Below are 21344 nucleotides of genomic sequence, written 5' to 3'. Positions count from 1 at the left end.
AAAAACGTAAACATTATTTTTGACCGCAAGGAGGGATGATCAAATGTGATTTCAGTTGTACTTTAATAGTGCCATCGGACGTTTTGCTACTCCTGTGTCTTCATCAGTCAAAATGCATAACACAAATACATAAACTGTGCAGACAACCTAGAATATCTATAAACTTGTCAGTGGATAGTAGGTCAAACACAATTTAGAATCTTTTAGATAGTGGATCCAATGTCGTAATCAAAAAAGATTTAAAACCGGTTCTTCTTTTTAGTGATGTTGCCATGTTACCAAATCTCATCAATCACTTTGATGATTACAGTGTCATTATTACTGGTTGGGAACGATGGCCAGAAATACAAAAATAAGGCCCTAGTTGTATGAAACTAGAAATTCCCCATTAATGCACACACAGGAACATAATACTGTACATATGAATGTCTGCCCATCTGTGTTTTCATATCAATCACCTCTTACAGCATCTGCTCTGTGTTCTTGCTCCCAGGTTCTGCTCTCTGGACTGATCGGAGTGGTGTCATGGAAGAGGCCGCTCTCTCTTGTGGTAAGTGTCCTCTGAACGCCCACGCTCAGCTGCTAATCTGACAGCCACGAACAAAACACTAACGCACAAGAGGGTGCCTTTTTATTAGGATGATGGGAATGACGTTAATGTGACGAGTCATGAGACACATACTTGTCTGAAACAGATGTTGAGAATACAACATGACACGAGAATGTCAGTCATGACAAAGCATAAGACATGGCGAATACTGAACCTGATTACCACAACATGTATGGATCAGTCACATATTTAATTAACAACAGGAAATAACAGTAGGTTGGAACATGTCTTCACCTTTCTTCAATTTTCTGTGTTAAAGAAATTATTAGGGCTGTAGTCAACCAAAGAAAATCTTGGTCGACTAAAATCGTACATAAACTTCAACTAATTGATTAGTCGCGCGTGCGCGCGGGGGGGGATGTAACGGGACAGAGTGCACAGTAAACTCAGCTGTCACACATTTCTCTGTTCTGTATTTCCCTGTTTTGTGTCTTCAGGTTATGCTAACCCATTGTTGCTAACTTTGGAGCTAACCCCCTTCACTTTTCCAGCATCTGGGGAAACAACAGACGTGACTTTTTAGCATTTATTAACCGACATACTGTAGTCTGTACTGTACATCTACTGCCAGACTGACAACTTACTACTAACCTTTTCCTCTGCCCCGCTCGCATTTACCGTCACTTCCATGCCCCTCGCTCTTTCCCACTCGCTACACAAACATACTCCTTAACGGAGCCACGCTACCAATAGTTTCCCAGGCAACGACAGAGGTTGACTCACGTACCGGAACAGCGCTGCACAGAGACTCCCAAATGCTATCGATTTCCGAATGAATAGATATTCATTCAGATGTCAAATATTAAAAAATATTTTTGGGGGGCTGGCGGGGGTTCTTGTGTCATTATGGAGAAACACAGATTCAGTGAACGATCAGTAACCGTTCAGTACAGTTAGACCCAGCGGTCTCCATTAGGTTGGGCGAGTTCAAAGTTGTGAAAGCAACGGGGGTGTTTTGAATACTATTGAAAGCTATTGATGTAGCTAGCACTTTTCTCCTCATGAAAATAACACGGAGATTATTCGACCAATGAGAATTTAGTCGGACGAGAGCATATCGACCAACTAATCGACCAGTCGACCAGCAGACTACAGCCCTAGAAATTATGGGACTTAAATGATGCATTGAGTTAACTATTGCAGCATTGTACTTTTGCTATAACAAAACTCGCACAAATCATTGCTCATTTACTATGAAAATCAATCACTTATTTTTTAATGCATGCATTTCTAAACCTGCAAATAGTCCTTAAGATGCTATCTCAGCATACTAACACAACGTGACAAAGTGCTGGGAAGCCCAAACTCTGTTGCTGGTCATACTTGTGGTTTAGCAGCTGTAGAAACTGTAACTGTCTGTGAACGCAGTTTCAACTTTTGGGGCATGCTCAGGTTGTGTTAAAATCCCTGGATCACAGCTTCAGTGTTGTATGTTTTCACAGCCGCTGACCTGGAAACCACAAGACCAAAGTCAGCTAGATGTCTTAGCAGTTTTCACTTTTCTTGTGTCTGCTTGCACAGATGAAAAATCGATGAACTGTGTTGCTCAAGTTCAAACAGATGTAATATCACTCTGGATAGAAACCTTTTTGCTGCTTTTGTCTGCAACACTTGCTGAGCAAAGATCATAGATGGTGAATCTGCGCTTTATCAAACTTCTAAAAGTTACTTTTTTTTTTTTTTTACTCAAGTGAGAGATAAAAGTAGAAATCCTTCGCTTTTACTCCTACTCACAAGCTTAAAAATACAAGCCATTTATCAAAATTTCAGAAAGCTCCAGTGGGCTCTGAAGTTAGCCTAGATAGCTGCAGTGCAGAAACAGAGGTGAGCACCTTCTGAGACACGGTTTGGAGTGATTGTGCAATGTGTTATTGATCATGATGTTAGCTGAAGCTATATGTATAACTCAGAATAGGGTAGCTTTAGTCCAATATTTGGATTGTATTGAACATTTGAGATGTTACACGCCCATTTCTCTCTTTTTTGCATTCAATAAGGGTACAAAAAAGAAGAATAAAGCTGGCACTGATTTCATTTGCAATGACCTTCCATGTCTCTTTATTGTCTGCGCTTGTCAGTGTGGTACTAAATTATCAAATTCTTTCCTCTTTTCCATTTTAGCCAATTTCCAATTATTCTATCCCTGTTTATATATCATAAATATATGAGATTGATGTTGATTTCACATGTTACTTGCTACTGGAGATATTCATGATTTCACACAAACAAAATTAACTTAAATTTTTTTTTTGCAGAATAACATATCACTGGGGAAAATGTCATAACAGTGCCCAAATTACTTTAATTGACTGTCATGTAGTGCATATTGTAGCCCACATTCCTCTCACATGTGTTCCTAATGTATTACATTACATAAATCATATTTTTCTCCCTCTTTCACTACAAAATGACATGCAGAGATGCATATTAGTCCACTTATGATTGGAGATGATCTCTCTCTCTGTCTACATGTCGTTCAATCTTTCTGTTCTTTAAAGTACAGATCAGTGTTGGGGTAAAGCATCAACTACAAGCCCCTGCCCAATTCTATTTCATGCTCTCTTAATGCCACAAATAATCTCATCTCATTTCTGCAGCTTAACTACAGCGTGTTCTACCCCTCCTCTCTCACTGCGTATCATTTGTCTCGCTCCCTTTACTTTTATCACTTTGCTTCCCTGCTACACATATCTGCATCTTTTCCCCTTCACATTTCTACCCCCATACCCCTCCCCCCTTCTTCTCTTCCCCTTTGTGTAACGTTAGACCAAAGAAAGAGATTTGAATCATACTAGCTCCTGGGGATCAAAGGAAATATCCCATCATTGAGGTGTGAGTAGAAATTGGTCACACGTTGTGCACAGTAAAAGAGTTAAATCCTCTTAGCTCCTTTTCCTTAAAAAGCACGACTAATTTACTGGAATAGTCCGTGCCAGCTAGTATACAGAGATGTCAGTCCATGGTCACTGCTTCCTGTCTTTAGAGGGGTCTAACAGGTAATATCTGGCATGGTTTTTGCGACTGTTGCTGTAGCTTGTAATGTTCAGTCTTGACAGGCGAGTGTTTCCATTTCTGGCTTTGATCCAGCGCTGACTGGCAGGTGACTAATACACCGGCTGGACTCTTTCAGTCCTGGCAACGCTGTGCCAACCCATCTGCCAATGTGGGTGGCCATTATGGGGATTTTTTCCCTATCTTTATTCAAGAGTGTGTTCTTTCAATTTGAAGCATGATTTATTGATTTCACATTCAGATTTTGTAATTCTTTTTCTTAAACCCTGCCCTTGCGCTAAAATAGCCCTTGCTTGGACTTATATTTGCTCTGCTTCTGCTCAGACTGTATGCTTGCACTCAGTTATATTGTTGCTTGCACAGGTTTCTGCTCCAGCTTCAGCCTTTCTCCTTGCACTCAGGCTGCTTCTACGCGCTTGTGAAACGTTTGCTCTCAGATTTCTGCTCTGCTCTCAGATTGTTTGTGCAGCAACCCTGTCAAAACCAATAGAATTCCAGGTGTAGTGTTGCCCAATGAGATGATCGCTGCCACCTTGTGGGCACATTCGCTTTACTTCTTAGAGCGGTTAGTCTTTAACAAGATTCATCTTCTCCTGCCATCCAGGGCTTTATTAAATGTACTTCCCTTGCTTTCTCATACAACTTTTGGAATAAAAGGACAGTTAATATATATACCATGGCCCATACTTTTTACTACTACAGCTACATATAATAGTAGCTGTATAGCACACCGGCCCCCTGTCGGAGAAAACAATGTCACCTTCATGACTCAGAAGTGGGGGCTCGCCAAAGTCAAGGAAATCAAATAAGTTTTTTTTTTATTTTAATGGTGCTACTGTATTACTTCCTTCAAATTGAACTGGTTAAGTCAAATTTGTGGCACAAGAATACATCCATGATAAAATGCTTGGCTTTCAAGTGCAAAAATCCAATGGAAGTGACGTTTTTGCACTCCCGAGCACCTTGCCTCTCTCCCGCTAACGTCAACAAACGACTGGCGTAATGACACAACAAAAACATAGCTATCTGACCAGAAACACCCCGCAAAAATTAGCTCTCCAGCTAATGAAACAGCTAGCTGCCTCCATCAGCCACTACACATTTCACAAGACACCCTGCAATGACAAGTCGCCCACTCCTGAGCACACACAGCTAAAACAACATTATTTCCTCAACAAAGGAGCAGAAAACAAGCTCCAGAGCAATAGCAGAACATAGCTTACCCCTTTTGTTTTTCCTCTTGGTAATCCAAAGGTCGTGATAAGCACACATTTCACAACTAAACCGCAGTGCGTTGCTCCCCGACTACGAGACTTCAGTCATCTGAGTTAGTCAAATAAAGTGGATATCTTCCACAGTTAGTCTTTTTAGTACAAAAAGAGTGTGTGTCATGACGGACAGTTCTTTTCATTTGAACTGTGGTAGAGGATTGTAACAAAAAGAGGGAATTTGGCATGAAAAAGACGACTAGACTTGATTTGACTAATTTGGATGTGGATTTTGTCCCCATACATTAAGAAAATCATCAATGTTCATTTGAGTGCCTGACTATTGTCTTAAGACAGACTTGAAAAATTGCAGTAAAACTTGCAGTAACAGAATAGCGGAAACAAGCTACAGTATGAACACAACACTGTATTATTATATTTAATTTGATATGGCAAATTTATCAGCAAACTGTTGCCTATTTACACATCTAGCGGACGGAGAGGAACATTAACTTTCATTTGGAATTGTGTTTGAGTTCACCTGGTTCACCTTTTTGCTCTGTACTGCCCTCCAGTAGCTCCTGAGTGTGTAAAAAAGCCAATAAAGCTCACTACAAGTGACCCCTTTCAAATACAAGTAATCATGGGATCCATCATTGAAATAAAAATATTTATTGTTGCCGTGTTAAGGTTCAGGGAAATTGTGATGATCATTTTTTTATCACTTGATGACATTCTATACTAAATGATGAATCGATTAATCAATAATAATAATACTAATAATTGACAGACTGATCAATTATGAAAAACACAACCCTAAAAAATTGGTATGAAATAAATAAAATAAAATAAATTGTATTTTGATTGGAATGATCTTTCAGTATATTCAGACATTTAGAAATGTTTGCAGTGCTTTGAGTACTGAGTTAGGAAGGCAGATATGAGATATAAATAGAAGAGGCGAGACAGTTTAGAGGAAAGCTTGTGCAACATCTTTGGCTCTGACACATTGCAGTCAAGTCAGCGCACGACGCAGAGTGCAATGTTCAGATGGTTGGAGACAGGATGTTTAAATGCCACAGTTGAAAAACAGGTACACCATTATAGAGAAAGTAGTCGTGTCGAATATGAAATTCTGTCTGCTCCAAACTTTCCTTGTAAACTCAAATGCATTAAAGATATATTGATATATTGTGCTCAGTGGAATGAGAAAACACAGCATGTCTGTTCAAGAGAAATCCTCCTCTTCCACCTGAAATAGCTAATAAATATTGTTGTTTTCTATCCAGTCTGGTCTGCAGCATTAGTGCCACAGCAGATTTATCTGTACCACTGAGAGCCAGGAGACAGACAAGACTACCTGCATTGTTCTGCTTTTTGTGATTGTGATGGATTATGTGTGGAGAGTGAGACAGGAAGACGGAGAGAGAGTTAGAGGGCAGTAAGTTTGCCCTCTCAGGAAACAAGACAGGGATAGTCTGCAGTAGGCAGCCCAGTATTTGTATTTGTATTTGTTGAGGCAGCAAAGTTATTTGTATTTGAGTAAAAGTGGAAATAGGTATAACGATCCTGTTTGTGTTTTTATTACACTTCTAATTTTAGGATATTAAAGTCATAGACTGTATAAAATATGGACGTAGTCACTGTGATGTCACCCATGGGTTCGCGAACTGCCGTTTTGAAGCCTTGAGTGTAGCGATTTGACCATCGCCATCTTGGATTTGGCCGTCGCCATGTATGATTTTTGGAGCCAGAAGTGACCATATTCGGATGAGAGGGTGGAGCTGACCATAGCGCTGGTTGCTAGGTTAGCACGGTGCATTTACAATCTGTGGTTAACAGTGACAATACTAATGCTAATTTTCGCTAGCGAAAAACAGGCCTAAAAAATTTAAAACAAAATGTACTCACCGGAAAAACTGATCATCCGACTCATTGACGGGTCTTTTATTACAACCAAATGCTGAACAAGACTTTTTTTGGCCGACCAAAATAAACTTTAGTGAACTGAAAACACACTGTGAAATAGCAGCAGCTACGCCTATACGCAATGGTTACATTACATAAGCAATGCTGTCCCTGTAGTAGCGACTTGTCAATCACAACATAGCCACAACCTAAAACATATGCTGCTTTATCGTCTATTTTACTCTAAATGGGGCCATAATTTACAAAATGAACAACATGCTGTATTGAAGAAGACTTGGCACTAGTGATTGAGACCATAAGCTCATCAGGAAACAGTTTACAGAGGTAATAAATCAAGAGAGAAGTAGGGTAATTTTCTCATAGACTTCCATGCAATCGGACTTCTTTTTGCAGCCAGTGGAGTTGCCCCCTAATGGCCAGTAGATAGAATGCAGGTTTTTGGCACTTCTGCATTGGCTTCACTTTTCAGCCCCGGAGGTTGCTTGCTTAAAATAAGTGTTTTCAATAAACTATTACAATAATTATGAACATGTAATATTGGTTTATGGTTTTCGTAAACCCAGCAATGAACACGTATAACCATAAACATCATTGAAAAGAAAATCATTTTAAAACTAACATTTAGTTCCTAATCTACACTCAATCCAATAAACTAACCTCTAAACTAATAAATACCTATGTGAACATTGTGAATATCTTATATGCATTGCATAGGCTAACATTTAAAGTTACTGTGGGCAGTGCTGCTCAGTAATGTTACACACACACACATACACATATACTCCGTTCAGTGTCACATTAGCACAAGCAGGTGGAGCACAAATTCACATGTTTTTTTTCTTCCCAAAAACAAATAATTATTAAAATATTTTTAGAAAATAAATATTTGTAAAAACCCACTATTTGTGCTTTGCTGAATACCATATTCAGATCCGACTCCACCGCTAGTCTGCAGTATACAGTATCTGTCTCAGGAAGTCTCAACTGCTATTGCTTCATTGTTTGTTTTGTTACTAGTTTCTTTAAAGTTTAAGAATATACAGTATACACAATACACACCTCTACATACTTACTCATATACTGTATATTTAATGTGAAGTTATTTCCATTTTATGACCATGCACCATCATAGGTTCCAGGCCAACTGGGGGCCTTCATTTCTTGTTATTTCTCCTCTACCCCTATCTAATAAAGGCATTCATTGGCCCAAAAATGAATTTTTAAAAGATAGCGATTCATTGTATTTCCCAGAATAACACAGTCATTTATCTTCCAGATTTTAGTTCATGTATATATCAATTTGGCTGTTTCATTCATAAAACTAGAAAGCACTATTTATACTACACTGACCTGATACGTCTCTGGTGTCAAACATAGCATGCATGTGGAGAAAGGCAAAGCTGTCTTGAGGTGAAACATTCACTGCACTTGTGTCAGGAGGGTAAAAGAGTCTAACATGTGCAGTTACATTAATGTTTCCACAGTGATGGAAGTACAAGTTGTCCTTCAGCGACAGAATAAAGGGTTGGAGCAGGGATGTGTAGCTGAACCACGGTCTGAATGTCATGCAGTACTTCTCTATATCACCGACTACATATGCATGGACCTCAACAGTAGGACTACAGAGCTTATTCAATTTCCAACATTAAAGTTTTCTGTTACATTGCTACTAAAGATTACTCTTCATGCTTTTAAAAATGTGTTGTTATGCTTTATGTTGTAGTAAACTATAGACAATACTGCATGATAACAACAAGCAAATCAATTATTACATTCCAAAATACTGTGAAAAGTCAGATAGTTAGTCATATAAACCTCATTTACACCTGGTATTAACATAGAATCAGTTAATGAAAAGTGTAAATGCACACAGACTTTATTGTTATAGGAATGTGATTGGATCGGCCAGACAACATTTGGAGGTCATCAGGCTTGCATCGTGATCTGATCTCAGCCAGGTGTAAATGCAATCCATACAACATGACCACTTTCATAAGAAAAAAAAAAATCACCTAACAGGTTGAAAGGTCACATAACTCCGCCTCTTCCTGCCAGCTTAAGCAAGCCGGGCAAAATCTACGAGTAGTATCGGTGGCTAAAAGTCTTCCCTCGCAAAAAATGAAAGACACACGTCCCATCACAATGTGGGTGCAACTGAGAAAACGAGAGTGCATTTTAATATCAAATATAAATGCAAAGACCTATAGATTGGATTTTATTATCCAGATACAGATCACATGTTAATACCAGGTATAAATGGGGCCTTAGTTTGATTAAGCTGTACACATGTCTAAAATGTCTCAATTTCTATATTTGTAAAATGTCTATATTTCATTATGCTTACTCCAACTTTGATCTAGTTTAGGCTAATCAGAAAAATGCCATTTACAAGTATTTCATTGTTTTGTTAAGTGTTACCATATCGTCTTCATCGGGTTACTGTAATACTGTAATATTCTGTGGAAAAAGCGGAGAAAACATTTTCTTTACCACAAACTCTATGAATTAGAAGTCTTTCATTTTACATTGAATTACTGTCAGAAAATCCACTATGATATATTAATAAACTGTGCTATGAAGGTCTATCTGGATGCCTGTGAGTGCTCAACCTACTGTATGCCCCGAGAATATTAAAGATGCATCTCTACTGGGAAAATCTCTTTTCAGGGCTGGCCTGCTTTTCTCATTGTTTTCAATGGAAACGAGACACTGCTGTACATCCTCAAGAGTGCCTCAAGCTAAGCATGTTTTCAGCTCTCATAACACTGTGCACTCCTGAGGAATACTTCAATGATTGCCAACAATAGCCATGACCAGCACTTCTTGAACTGCAATCGCTGCTAAAAAAAAAAAAAAAAAAAAAAAGAGGCGTCCAGTAATCAGGCAAATGTTTCATCTCTTCATGACAGTCACCTCAGTGTGGTGTTGCTCTCCAATGCATCCATTAACCTTTAGAGTGACAGGTTGGACCTGGAGCATGTTTCTTGCCTGATCCGAGGGATATACTCATCCCTGTGGTGCAAGCCCTAACAGGCCTGGGACACTAAAAACAATCACTCATGTTTGATCTGTAAAGATACCTCTGATTAGATCCTGCCATCATATTCTATCACCCCCATATTTCTTACACCTTTTATCATTGTTCCTGCAGCTTTTTTCAGCTGCACTCCTACTGGATACATAAACATGCACATGCTGTACATACAGCCCTGTAGCTATACCATGGAGGATACAGAGGTCATGTCCACTGTGAATTTGGAGGTTTCAGGAACCTGGAGGGGAATTTACACTCTACAATTACAAAAATAATAGTTGGTGGATGTTTTATAGGCTGATTCCAGTATATCTATACTCTATGTATATACAGCACATTCTAGTATATTTAGGCAAATAAATTGAGTTTTATTCCTGACAGTGCGGTGTTGAGAGTGTCATAGGAAATACATTTACAGGTAGTATAACTGAACAGTTAACAGTTAAAATGTTTATTTTTGTTGTCCGGTGTAAATGTTCTTGGATGGCTCAGACTCAGAGCCTCATTGTTTCTAAAACCCCGGCTATGTGCCTACACATGTCAACACACATGTACAACCACGCGCTCTTATGTCAAGCAACTAAGTTTCATTGCAATGGTTCCTGAACACTCATTCATGCGTTAGTGTATGTGTGTGACAATACTTTCACGCATCAATACTCATACACAAGCACAATTGTGCACATTTCATCACTAAAAAGGAGCAAAAAGATGAAAACAGTGGAGTACTTTTGCAGCTAGGAAATATGTTTCCCCACTAACACTGCTGCAGCGTCTATCAGGTAACAGCTCGTAGTCACCAAGGCAACCCTGAGGCTACGAGGAGTTATGCTCACAGACTAACAGTTATGACTCAGGCGTGAGGAATCCTAAAATAGTGCTTGAATCTTTCAGAGCTCACAGCTTGTCAGAGAAACATGAGAGAAACACTTTTAATGAAAAACAAGACAATTAAACGGTTAATTTTGTTTAAGTATTATTTTTTTCACAAGGTAATTTGGCACAAACTTAGAACTTAAACTTTGTATTTTAGTGTTTTAAACCTCACCAGGGAGGTTTAGATTAGTTTATCTGATGAAAAATAAGATGTGACCTCTCCACCAGTTGCAGCCTAAGTCTTTTTCACCAAATTTGCCACATGAAATCTTTTCCTTTCCTGTTCATTTTTGACGCATTTCATCAATCAAAACAATTATTACCATACTTGCTGCACATGCAAGAGCCTCATAAAGCAAATGTATCTGCAATTTGCGAGTGACATTTGTGAAACAAAATTGCATTTATGAAACAAGTGCCCTGGACACACCATGTAGGATGTATATTTTTGATAGAAAGGTGAGGTTTGGTTTGGAAAAAAATGACAGAAATGAGTAGATTGGATGAAAGGTTGGAGTAAGTATAGCGAGAGGGAGACATGTATAGACTAAACCAGGAATAATTTGTGAGTTTAAAAATTGTGCTGTGGAGAACTATTGGGTGTGTGTGAGGAGTGCCAGGGCTTGTTGGCCCTCCCTAAAACTTCCAGTGCAGCCTAATTTGACAAATGTGTGTGTGTCTGTTCATCTTAAATCGGATACAGAAAGTAGTGTGTGTGATTTACTGCACCATTTCAGTGACATGATGATGGTGAAGACTTCCTGGGGATAAATCTGAGTTAAGGCCAGATCTGTTCAGCACTCAACACTGATGCTGCTCATAACACACACACACACACACACACACACACACACACACATACACACACACACACACGAACATGGTGCCCACTGCAAGGTCATGAGGGCATAAAATTCTACCTTTTTTCACTCAGACACACATACACTCACACACACATACTCATGCTCACCCCATCTCCAAATATCTGGCTAACGATTCACACAAATCACCAACACACATCATAACCATAGACTTTCCATTATGATCACATAACTACAGTAAGGCCAGCAGGACAGCGGTGAAAGGGTTTACGAGGGGCTCTCTGTGACAGCCTGTGACCCTGACAGGCCATAAACATTACTGTAGCGGATGAAAAAGGGAGGGAGAGAGAGAGAAAGATGGCTCACTGACTGATTGCGATGGAGGAAACAGACATCTCCACAATGGTGGAATAAAGATTTATAGTCAAACACCACAACAACAAAAAATCAAAACGACACAGTTGCAAGGGACATTTTTTAAAATCATCCAGTTAATGAAATGATTAAAAAGATCATCAGAGCAGTATAGGCAGAGACTGTCCAGCCCAGTTTCGCCCTCCAATAGTTGAGCATTTTTCATACAGACCTAAATGGACAAATTAATCCTCTAATTAGGAGTGAAATTAGCCCATTAGCAGCCTCTGTTCCTGGCTCTGTGGCCAGTAGGGATTGGATTGTGCGTGTTTGTGTTCCTACACTGCAGCTCTGAGCCTGCCTCAGCTATAAGCGGACTAACTTATTGCTTTGGGGCCCTGGTCGTTGGCCCCAGACAGACAATGTTGGACTCCGCCTTAATCCTAAATTGTTTTGATGTCCTTCCCCTTTTCTCTCAGCTGCCTCCTTGAAAACCACACGGTCAATTTAATGTTTTGTGACTTTTAGAAATCTCTTTGCTACAAAATTACAACTGAGAAATATATTGTTTGATGTAAACAGATATGAGTTAGACACAAGGTACATGATTTTAAAAGTCTCCCTATTTTGGATGTTTGTGTACATAAACAAGGGGATATTCTCTGGTTTATACACCCACCACTATCAGGCCTTCTGAGGCTGGTGTTATAGCTTTCATTCATGAATAGCTAATGAGAAACAAAAGCACAATGATGAGAAACTGCTGCTTTTAGTCTTCAGTGGTTTGGTTGTCTTTTGATCATAATAACCCCACAGCGGATTATTTATAGCGGTGTGGTTCATAGTATGCTGTAAATATAAATACAGTGGTGGGGGGTAACATGGTTGTAATGCTGTCCACGTGTGAAAATTTTGCAGCTTTATTTCTTTTTTTTTTCTGCACATGTATAAGTGTTAATATATGGAAAGATGATCATTATTGAAGCTTTGTTTTTTTCTGTGAAGAGCAGAAGCGGTTGAACAGAAACTTTCCATCTTCTAATATTAGCAAATATCTGCTCGCCTAAAATGATAAGCCTCGTGTCCACAAGGTAAACTACAGAAAGCAGCAAAAAACAGCACCATCTGGTGCACCCCCCCCCCCCCCCCCCGCCCCACACCCACCCCACCCCACACACACGCACACATCAACAGCTTTCTGCCGTGCACATAAAAACAAGCAAACAAACAAGTTATTGTTTTCACACAGAGTTGATAATCTTGAATTTATTAATGTCATTATGTGTTTACCCGTCATCTGCACATGTTTCATATGTCAGGCTGATGAGTTTCAACACACAGCAGGATAATTATCAGAGTTTGTCAGGCATAGTTTGCCTGCATTTATGTCCACTCCAGACTTTATTTGGCAATGTAAATTGTGATTTTTAAGCGGTTTGTAACGCACACTTTATTCAGTTTCTTTGTCTGCTCTTTAATGCTGCCATTATCAATACTGTTATTTAATAATGGATCAAATGATACAGTATGTGTGATTTTTAAGAGATCATAAAGAGTTTGCTCGTAGTGATGAACCTTTAGAGAATTATCACCTGACTCTGCAGTTATGCTCAGCTTTATGGAGCTTTATGGCATCTTTCAACTCATTGTTTTTTTTGTTTTTTCTGGCCCGCAACTTTACTGGCTCACCTTCACAGCTCTGACGTTGTTGTTTCCAGATGCAGCAGGCAGCTGTCTTCAGAAAAAAACATGAGACATGACTGGATGTGTAAATAAGCAACTGTTTGCTAACAGGTTTGTCATACCAATTTAAAAGATAAGATGTCAGTCTTGTGTTCACAGCTTATGTCTACCACACTCATAGACTGTATAAACGTGGATGTAGAAAGCCAATCCAGAATTGCTGCTTATGGTCGGCGCCATTTTTTTTTTGTTTGGTGCCAGGACCTTCCAAATAAGGAGGGTGGGGTGTTGCCCTTCATGTTCTGGAAACACACCCTGCTCCCTCAGACCAAAGCGAATGCTAGCTTACTGAGAACACAGGTGGTGCACACTTGTCAGCTACTTTAGTTAAATTGTGCCAACCGGGCAGGTATCATAATCAAGTAACATTTAACTTCCAGCCAATACACATAAAAAGTGTTTTTAGAACAATTTTTGATGTCCATGACTCGCATGTCTCATGGAACAGAAACACTTCAATATTGTTAAATTTGTCAATCTACACTGGCTCCAAGAGATGCCCCCGTGTTTTTTTTATGCTCTGAGTCTATTTTTTTCTCCTCTTCCGTGTTTAGTGAAGCGTGATCTGCACAGAAAGCTGTTTAAATCACACAAATTTGCCGAAGTTGATTCCCTCACTTGCTATGGTGGGTGGGGAAATAAAATCAATGAATGAATAAATACAAACACTATCGATTTCTTCCCGTGGAGACGACATGAAAACTTACTTGGTTCTGTAAATTTCTGCTGTCAGTCAGCCTGGTGAAGGCAGTTTGTCTGGTCACTGTCCTCTTAGCTCCCCAGGAGCTGCAGCTGACAGACGGCTGGTTTTGTTGACAGAGATGTCCGCAGGTCGGTGTTGATTGAATGGATTGAACGGATTGAACGTGTTTATGTGCTGCTCATGTCTCGCTTTCTATGTGGGTAAGCAATAATTTCCAAAATGACCACCAGCACACTTAGGAGAGGGCCCGACTTTAACAATTGAGACCATAATGACTCGTTGAAAATATTATTGACTCAGCATTTCTAGAAAGAAGTTGACACTTTTCGAATGCGAGAAACCAGCATCTAGCAGCAGTCAGTGGCATTGCGTTTTAAGGTACTTCCACATTGGCTTCAGCCTCAAGCTGTGGTAGTTGCAGGTTTGATGAATAAAAATGCTAAAATTAGCCGTCAAATGCTGTTTCAAATGCTACATTTCTATCCATCATTGTGATGAAGTAAAATATCCCTTCAAACAATTAAATAAAGAAATAAAGAATGAGCATTTTTATCTGTGGGTACCATAAATTAAAATTAAATACTAGGGTCATTATTTGGAGGAACTTTAAGCAAAAACAGCACCTAAACTACTGCATGGAGGCGAGTGTGAACATTGTGGGATGTTGTGTCCTGAAATCTAGTGTGTTACCGTAGGTGAATCCAACTCCAACCAGCAACAAAATAAATTGACTTAAATTATGTGTCACTTATCTGCCAGAACATCTCATGGGTTCTTAAAACATTCAGTTTGTCACAAACACATGACACATACAGACATACAAACAATTTGTATTGAATAAGAGGAAGAAGAAGAAAAAAAGACTTTTCTGTTAATTGTTATCTTCAGTCAAAAATATAATTCCCACCCAAAGTTTCAAAAGCAGCATTGAAAACATACAATAGTAATAAAATCATAGCTGACATACAGTCATTCAAACCACAAGCACAAACACAAAATGGTGCTTGTGCTCTGCTTTCAGCTATTGTTAACCAGCATAAATAGGCTTCACTCTCTCCTGTCACATTGCTGCCAATCACTCTCTATAGCAAACGGTTAGAACTGTGTGTGACATTGCAGTGATTGTGTTTTGGGCAAATAGAGGCATTAGAGGCAGGGTCCACCAGTTCATATTCCACAGTTGACTGAACAACTAGTGCTCTGTGGTCACTTGTCAGGGACTCAAGTCGTGTAATTGTGGTTTGCACACAATCATGTCAGCCATATTTCACAGCTGAGTGAGCTGACTGCAGCCACAGTCGACAGTAGCTGCCGAGGACTCACCCACTAACTCTGACCGCTACTTTCATGTCAGGAGGAAGCACATGAATGAAGTGAAGAGACAATAGATGATATAACTGTGTATCTCTCTGAAAAGCATGAATGTTATCTAATCTTATCACAGGTTATTATATAACAATATATATATATAACAATATATAGCCACAAGTATTGACATCAGATCAGAAATTTAGGGTGAACATCATTTCAGCAGAAGTACAATGCTCCTGTACTTATTTTATTTCAAAGGACATGACACTTTTCATATTGTGTGACACTTGTTGTGTTATATATAATTATTTAGGGATTTCATTTTGTGACACAGAGAGCATGGTGTGTCTGGAGAACATTTGGAGCTGTGGAGGATGAGAGAGGAATGAATAAAATAGACCTCAACTGCTCTTTTGGAAATGTAAACAACATCTTTGCCAAATGATATCTGCATTCAGTTTAATATGATGGGAGGGGAGCTGGTCACAACACACCTTTCAAAAAATGTATACAATCCCATTTCACTGGATTAATTCATTCATCTAAGTGCAGGATGGCTCATCAAAAATAGTTTGCAAGAGCCCCGGCACCCATCACCATGTGTTCCTTCTATCGAAGCATCATTGAGAGCATTCTGACCAGCTGCATCACTGTGTGGTTTGGGAGCTGCACTGCCTCCAACCGCAAGACCTTGCAGCGCATAGTAAATGCAGCTGGGAACATCATTGCTGCCTCACTCCCCTCCCTCCTGGACATTTACAGCACCCACCTAGCCTGCAAAGCCACCAGCATTGCGAGAGACCCCACCCATCCCTCTTTAGTCTCCTGCCATCTGGGAGAAGATACCGGAGCCTCCGAGCCTGCTCCGCCAGACTGTATAACAGCTTTATCCATCAGCCTGTCAGGATAGTGAACTCTCTCCCCTCTGCCTCAAAAAAAGTTTGGACTATAACTTACCCATCGCACCCCAAACACATCCAACAGCACCAGCCATAAGACTTTTTTTGATGCAAACATATGCACACACACACACACACACCTATACTCAGCACTAGCCACTATGTACAGAACACTACAAAACTGCTGCCAATTACTCATCATGTGGATGGTATATACTTGCATATCTTTCAGCTCTATTTGCATTATATTTCTCTTATTTGCACTATACTTGTTATCATTACTGCCTCCCCTGTGTCCTCCAGCTTAGCTTAATTGTAAATATTTAAATTTTTGGTTTGCTATTTTAGTATTTTGTTTTATCCTTGTATTTTTAGACCCTTGTTGTTGTGTTTTAGTGCTTGTATATGCCAACACCAGAGTCTGAGAGAAACAGAATTTCAATCCTCTATATGGCCTGTACATATAGCAGAATTGACAATAAAGTTGACTTTGACTTTAAAGAGAAAATAAATGTATAATGTATATGAACACTAAAAAATGTTTTTTTTTTGATATACTGTAGATAGCAGAGCAATTACCACTGGGACAAAGGATAAGAATTTGTATATGTATATTGTATTTCACAGTGTCTTGCAGAGGATAAATGTTTTTAAAATTTCTTTTTAATCAATTGTACAGAAATCTGCTTGGATATATAATAATGTATATGTTCCAGTCCAGGATAGAATAAAATAATCACGATCAAGATTATTTTAAAGATTATTATTTGAAATATGACCTCATATTGTGTCATATAATGGGGTACTCAAGTGGATGATTAAAAATAAAATGCCTCTAATACATTCAAAAATAATTATTACATCATATTACGGTATGATATATTGACATATTGCTAAATAATACACAGTTATGAAGGGGGTGACTGTTCTGTGATTCCCTCTATTGTTGCGATTGTAAAATGTGGAGGTGAAGATCAGAGATTAGCTTGTCTGCTGTGTAGATAGAAGTGTGCGGGTATGAATGTGTGCACGCAGGGTTCAGTGTATGGGTGACTGAGTCAGTGTTGGGCTGGTAGCCGGCCAGACTCAGAAGAACATTTAGTTTGAGGGTGTTGGACATCTCTCAGGGTAGACACAGAAATATAGAAACACGCTAACCACTGCTACTCTAGAGATACAGTGCACTATGAGCAACATCAACTTTCACTGACTCTGTCTCGTCGACGGAAGATAATGAAAGCTGAGTGTCAATAAATGTTATTAGAGCTGAAGTTTGTTTTTACCTTCCATGAATTTATTGCTCATGATGAATAAAGAAGAACTCCCACAAGACTTGTAAGAATAAAGTACAAACACTGGTTTTCTCTTGAAGCCACTGGGAGCATTAATATCAGAGCGACTTGTAAACATCTCCTGAAATATCACGTGCCATAACTAAAGTGATAAAGTCACAACAGCTTCTCAATTATGTCCTGTATTTCAGAACAGATATCGTACCTTTTTTAAAACATTCTGACATAAGCTGTTCATGTAAATAGAGTTGTGTTTTGTTTTCTTTTTCAGGATCCAGACAGGCTTGTATATCCATGATGGAAACTGGGGTATATTACCACTAGTGGCCAGGAATAATTAAACCAAATAATGACTTTGGTGGAGGGAGCTCTCAGAAATCTTTACCTCTATGGCTATTATTTTCACCTTGTCAGGGGTTATTGTTTATTTAAGTGAAAACAAAGCATTTGCATATTTGATATTTAGAGTTTTAGAACAACTGAAGAATTAATAACACCATTCAGGCTAGAGTAATCTCAGGCTACTGCAACTCCTTTAGAACATTAAATTATCTAAAATATGTGAAGCTTAAAAAAGGCTTTTTCATGTTTGTCAAAAGCTGATATTTTGGAGATACATGGATATATTTTCATAGTAAAAAAAAAAAAAAAGGACACAGCCACTGTGACATCACCCACTGTGGTGTGGACTCCCGTTTTGAAGCCTCAAGTTCGGCATTTTGACTGTCTCCATCTTGGATTTTTGGAGCCAGATCTGACCATATTTGGACGAGAGGGTGGAGGTGACCCTAATGCTAGCTGCTAGCTGGTAGCTTGGTTAGGACGGTGCATTTATAGTCTATGGTTGACTGTGATAATGCTAATGCTAATTTTGTCTAGCGAAAAACAGACTTAAAACAAAATAGAAAAACTGAATAGCTGACTACTTAGAGAGTCTTTTAGTACAACTGAATGCTGAACAGGAACAAGACTTTTTTAGGTGGCCAAAATGTTACAATTAACTTTCGTGAACTGAAAACACACTGTCAAATAGTGGCAGCTATGCCTATACTCTAATCTGGAGTCACGATACTAACCAACGTTTCTGCTGTAGTAGCAACTTGTCAATCAAAAGGTAGCCACACCCTAAAGCATACACTGCTTTATCATCTATTTTACTCTAAATGGGACCATAATTTACAAAATGAACATCATGCTGTATTGAAGACTTGAAACTAGCAATTGAGACCATAAACTCATTGGGAAAATGTTTACTGAGGTAATAAATCAAGTGAGAAGTAGGGCCATTTGCTCACAGACTTCTATACAATCGGACGTCTTTTTGCAAACGGTGGAGTCACACCCTGCTTAAGAATGGAAAGCAGGTTTAAGGCACTTCCGCATTGGTTTCACTTTTCAGACCCGGAGCTTGCCGCTTGATTATTTTATGCTCATTTGTGGCTAGCGCAACCTCAGCATCAATTAAAATGTCAGAGCAGCTGAATATTTGTGGAAGTTATTTTAAAATGCAGAAAATACAAAACCATGACTCATGACTTGGACCGCTGTATACTGTGTACCCAACTTCCCGTGTCAAAAATACAGCCTCACAAGGACAAAACTCAAATCTCGCCCCACAGAAAAACAAGAAGACGAAAGCAATGTCAGACTGAATAATAGAGTGGTAACAAAATTGACACTCAGGATAAATGTCAGGCCTAAATGGTTGAATAAATTCAAAAGCATTCTCATTCACCCACATCTGCACACTCAAACACACACAAAAGCACATGCTTCAGCCACTGATCCAGATGATGTTTTTTTTTTTCCTGACAGTTACTATTCACCGGTTTCTAGTACTGCATGACACATCAGTACAGCTCTATTAATTTTAACTGGCTTCAAAATGGAGCATGGCAAGGAAGGGAAGATTGCGTGCAACATTTCAGGGGAATCATTTGCTGTATGAAAACGGTTTAAATGCTTCCACTGCTACCTGCCATTCTGTGTAATTAGGGAGCTGTGAGAGACACTGTTGTAGCTGCGGGCTCTATGTTGTTATTATAACTGTATGTGTACACACACATATGCACAAGACACGCAGACATACAGTATACTCACAGATGCACACACGCATGCACATTTACAGACACATCAAGAATTCAGGCGTAGTCACACACAATTTCAGATCTGCCCTTGTGTTTGCATTTTGCGTGTGCGTGTGTGCATCCTCTGTCTCCCTCATCCTCAGAGGCCTGTTATTCTCTGACTTGACCCAGATGGAGAGGCTTTAGTGGGAGATGTAGCCTACTGCCAACTGAGATGGGCCCCGCAGGACCACCTGTCAGGAGCTGCTAAAGGAAAACAGAGAGACAGGAAGTGTGTGTGTGTGTGTCAGACAGATAGAGAGAGAGAGGTGAAAACAAAAGTGTGTAAGTGTGTGTATGTGTGAGCTGAGGCTGAGTAGTGTTTTGGGGTGGAGAGGCGGGAAACAAAGAAGAAATCTGCAGGAAACGTTGCACTACTTCAAACAGACGGAAAGCACTCAAAAATAGCATTGGGAGGGGATTACTCCCATTGACAAGTTCTCTGTAGGATTTCATGATTTTATGGTCAGATTTTCTTTTTTGTTCTTTTGAGTTATTTCACTGAGCTTGCAGGGGACCAGAAGGAGGAAAAGCCCCTGAAATGAGAGCTAGCCTGGTGTGCTATATTATGAAATTAAATCTTTTGCACAGAAATAAGGGAGAGCTCAGCCAGTGGTTGGTATCCCAACACACCTGTAGACAGAAGCTTGCTTCTTTCATTTTAAGTGCACAGGTCAACTGAATCAATAATGGAACATAAACAAGAGATAGAAGCTAGCCCCCTCTCTCTGCCTCCTCAATAATGCAATAATATCACCTCTTTTTTTTACAGTTCAAGTTCTACATGATGTGAACACTTAAAGACCCCCTTTGTTGGGTCATATACAATACAGTTTATATGCTTTTATGTGGCACCTGCTTTAATAAGCTTTGTGTATGTATATCACAACAGAGCTTTAAATGACAAGTAGATGGCTAGTCACACATCCTAAGTAACCAAGCATGTGATCTAATAGTGTGGACATTTTGGACTGTTGACTCTAGCACATGAAACACAATATTACCAATAAATTCAAAGTGGTGGTTGCATGCACAGTATTGGTCATGTAAAGCTGCATTAGAGAGTAGAGTACCATCAAAACAGACTGATAAAGAGCCAACCTGGCCTATGACATTTTTTAACATGCAAACAGTTGCACATTATCACATCTCACAGGCACAGACCAACTTGCTAGATACTAGATTATATTAACAGCCATTTGGTGCTGGGCAGGCAGCATTCAGTGGGGTTTATCAAAGTGTTTTTGTTGAAATTGCAGCTTACAGGAGTTGATAATAAGGCCATAAATCAAAACAATGGAATAAAATAGGCTTAAAGATCTTGCATTTCTGAAATCATTTGGAGCTAGATCTGTTTTAGTCATGCAATGTTTACTGAAATTACCACCAGCCCTCGTTTTCATTATTTATTACTGTTACAACAACT

At 39.2% G+C, this 21344-nt stretch overlaps 1 protein-coding gene across 4 annotated transcripts in view; it reads left to right on the top strand.

Annotated features, from left to right (window-relative positions):
* The window catches only part of fam189a1 (family with sequence similarity 189 member A1), a 93501-nt gene that overhangs the window by 40345 nt on the left and 31812 nt on the right, over positions 1–21344 (top strand). For all 4 annotated transcript variants that reach the window (XM_067587694.1, XM_067587674.1, XM_067587683.1 and 1 more), the window contains one exon: positions 494–550. Coding sequence is in view for 3 of the 4 variants with exons in the window: in XM_067587674.1 (XP_067443775.1) it covers positions 494–550 (57 nt within the window). In the remaining variant the exon portion in view is untranslated. The remainder of the gene's footprint in view (positions 1–493; positions 551–21344) is intronic.

The sequence above is a fragment of the Thunnus thynnus genome, chromosome 1, assembly GCF_963924715.1.
Source record: "Thunnus thynnus chromosome 1, fThuThy2.1, whole genome shotgun sequence".
Lineage (NCBI taxonomy): Eukaryota > Metazoa > Chordata > Actinopteri > Scombriformes > Scombridae > Thunnus > Thunnus thynnus.
This window is presented reverse-complemented; position numbering and strand designations above follow the sequence as displayed.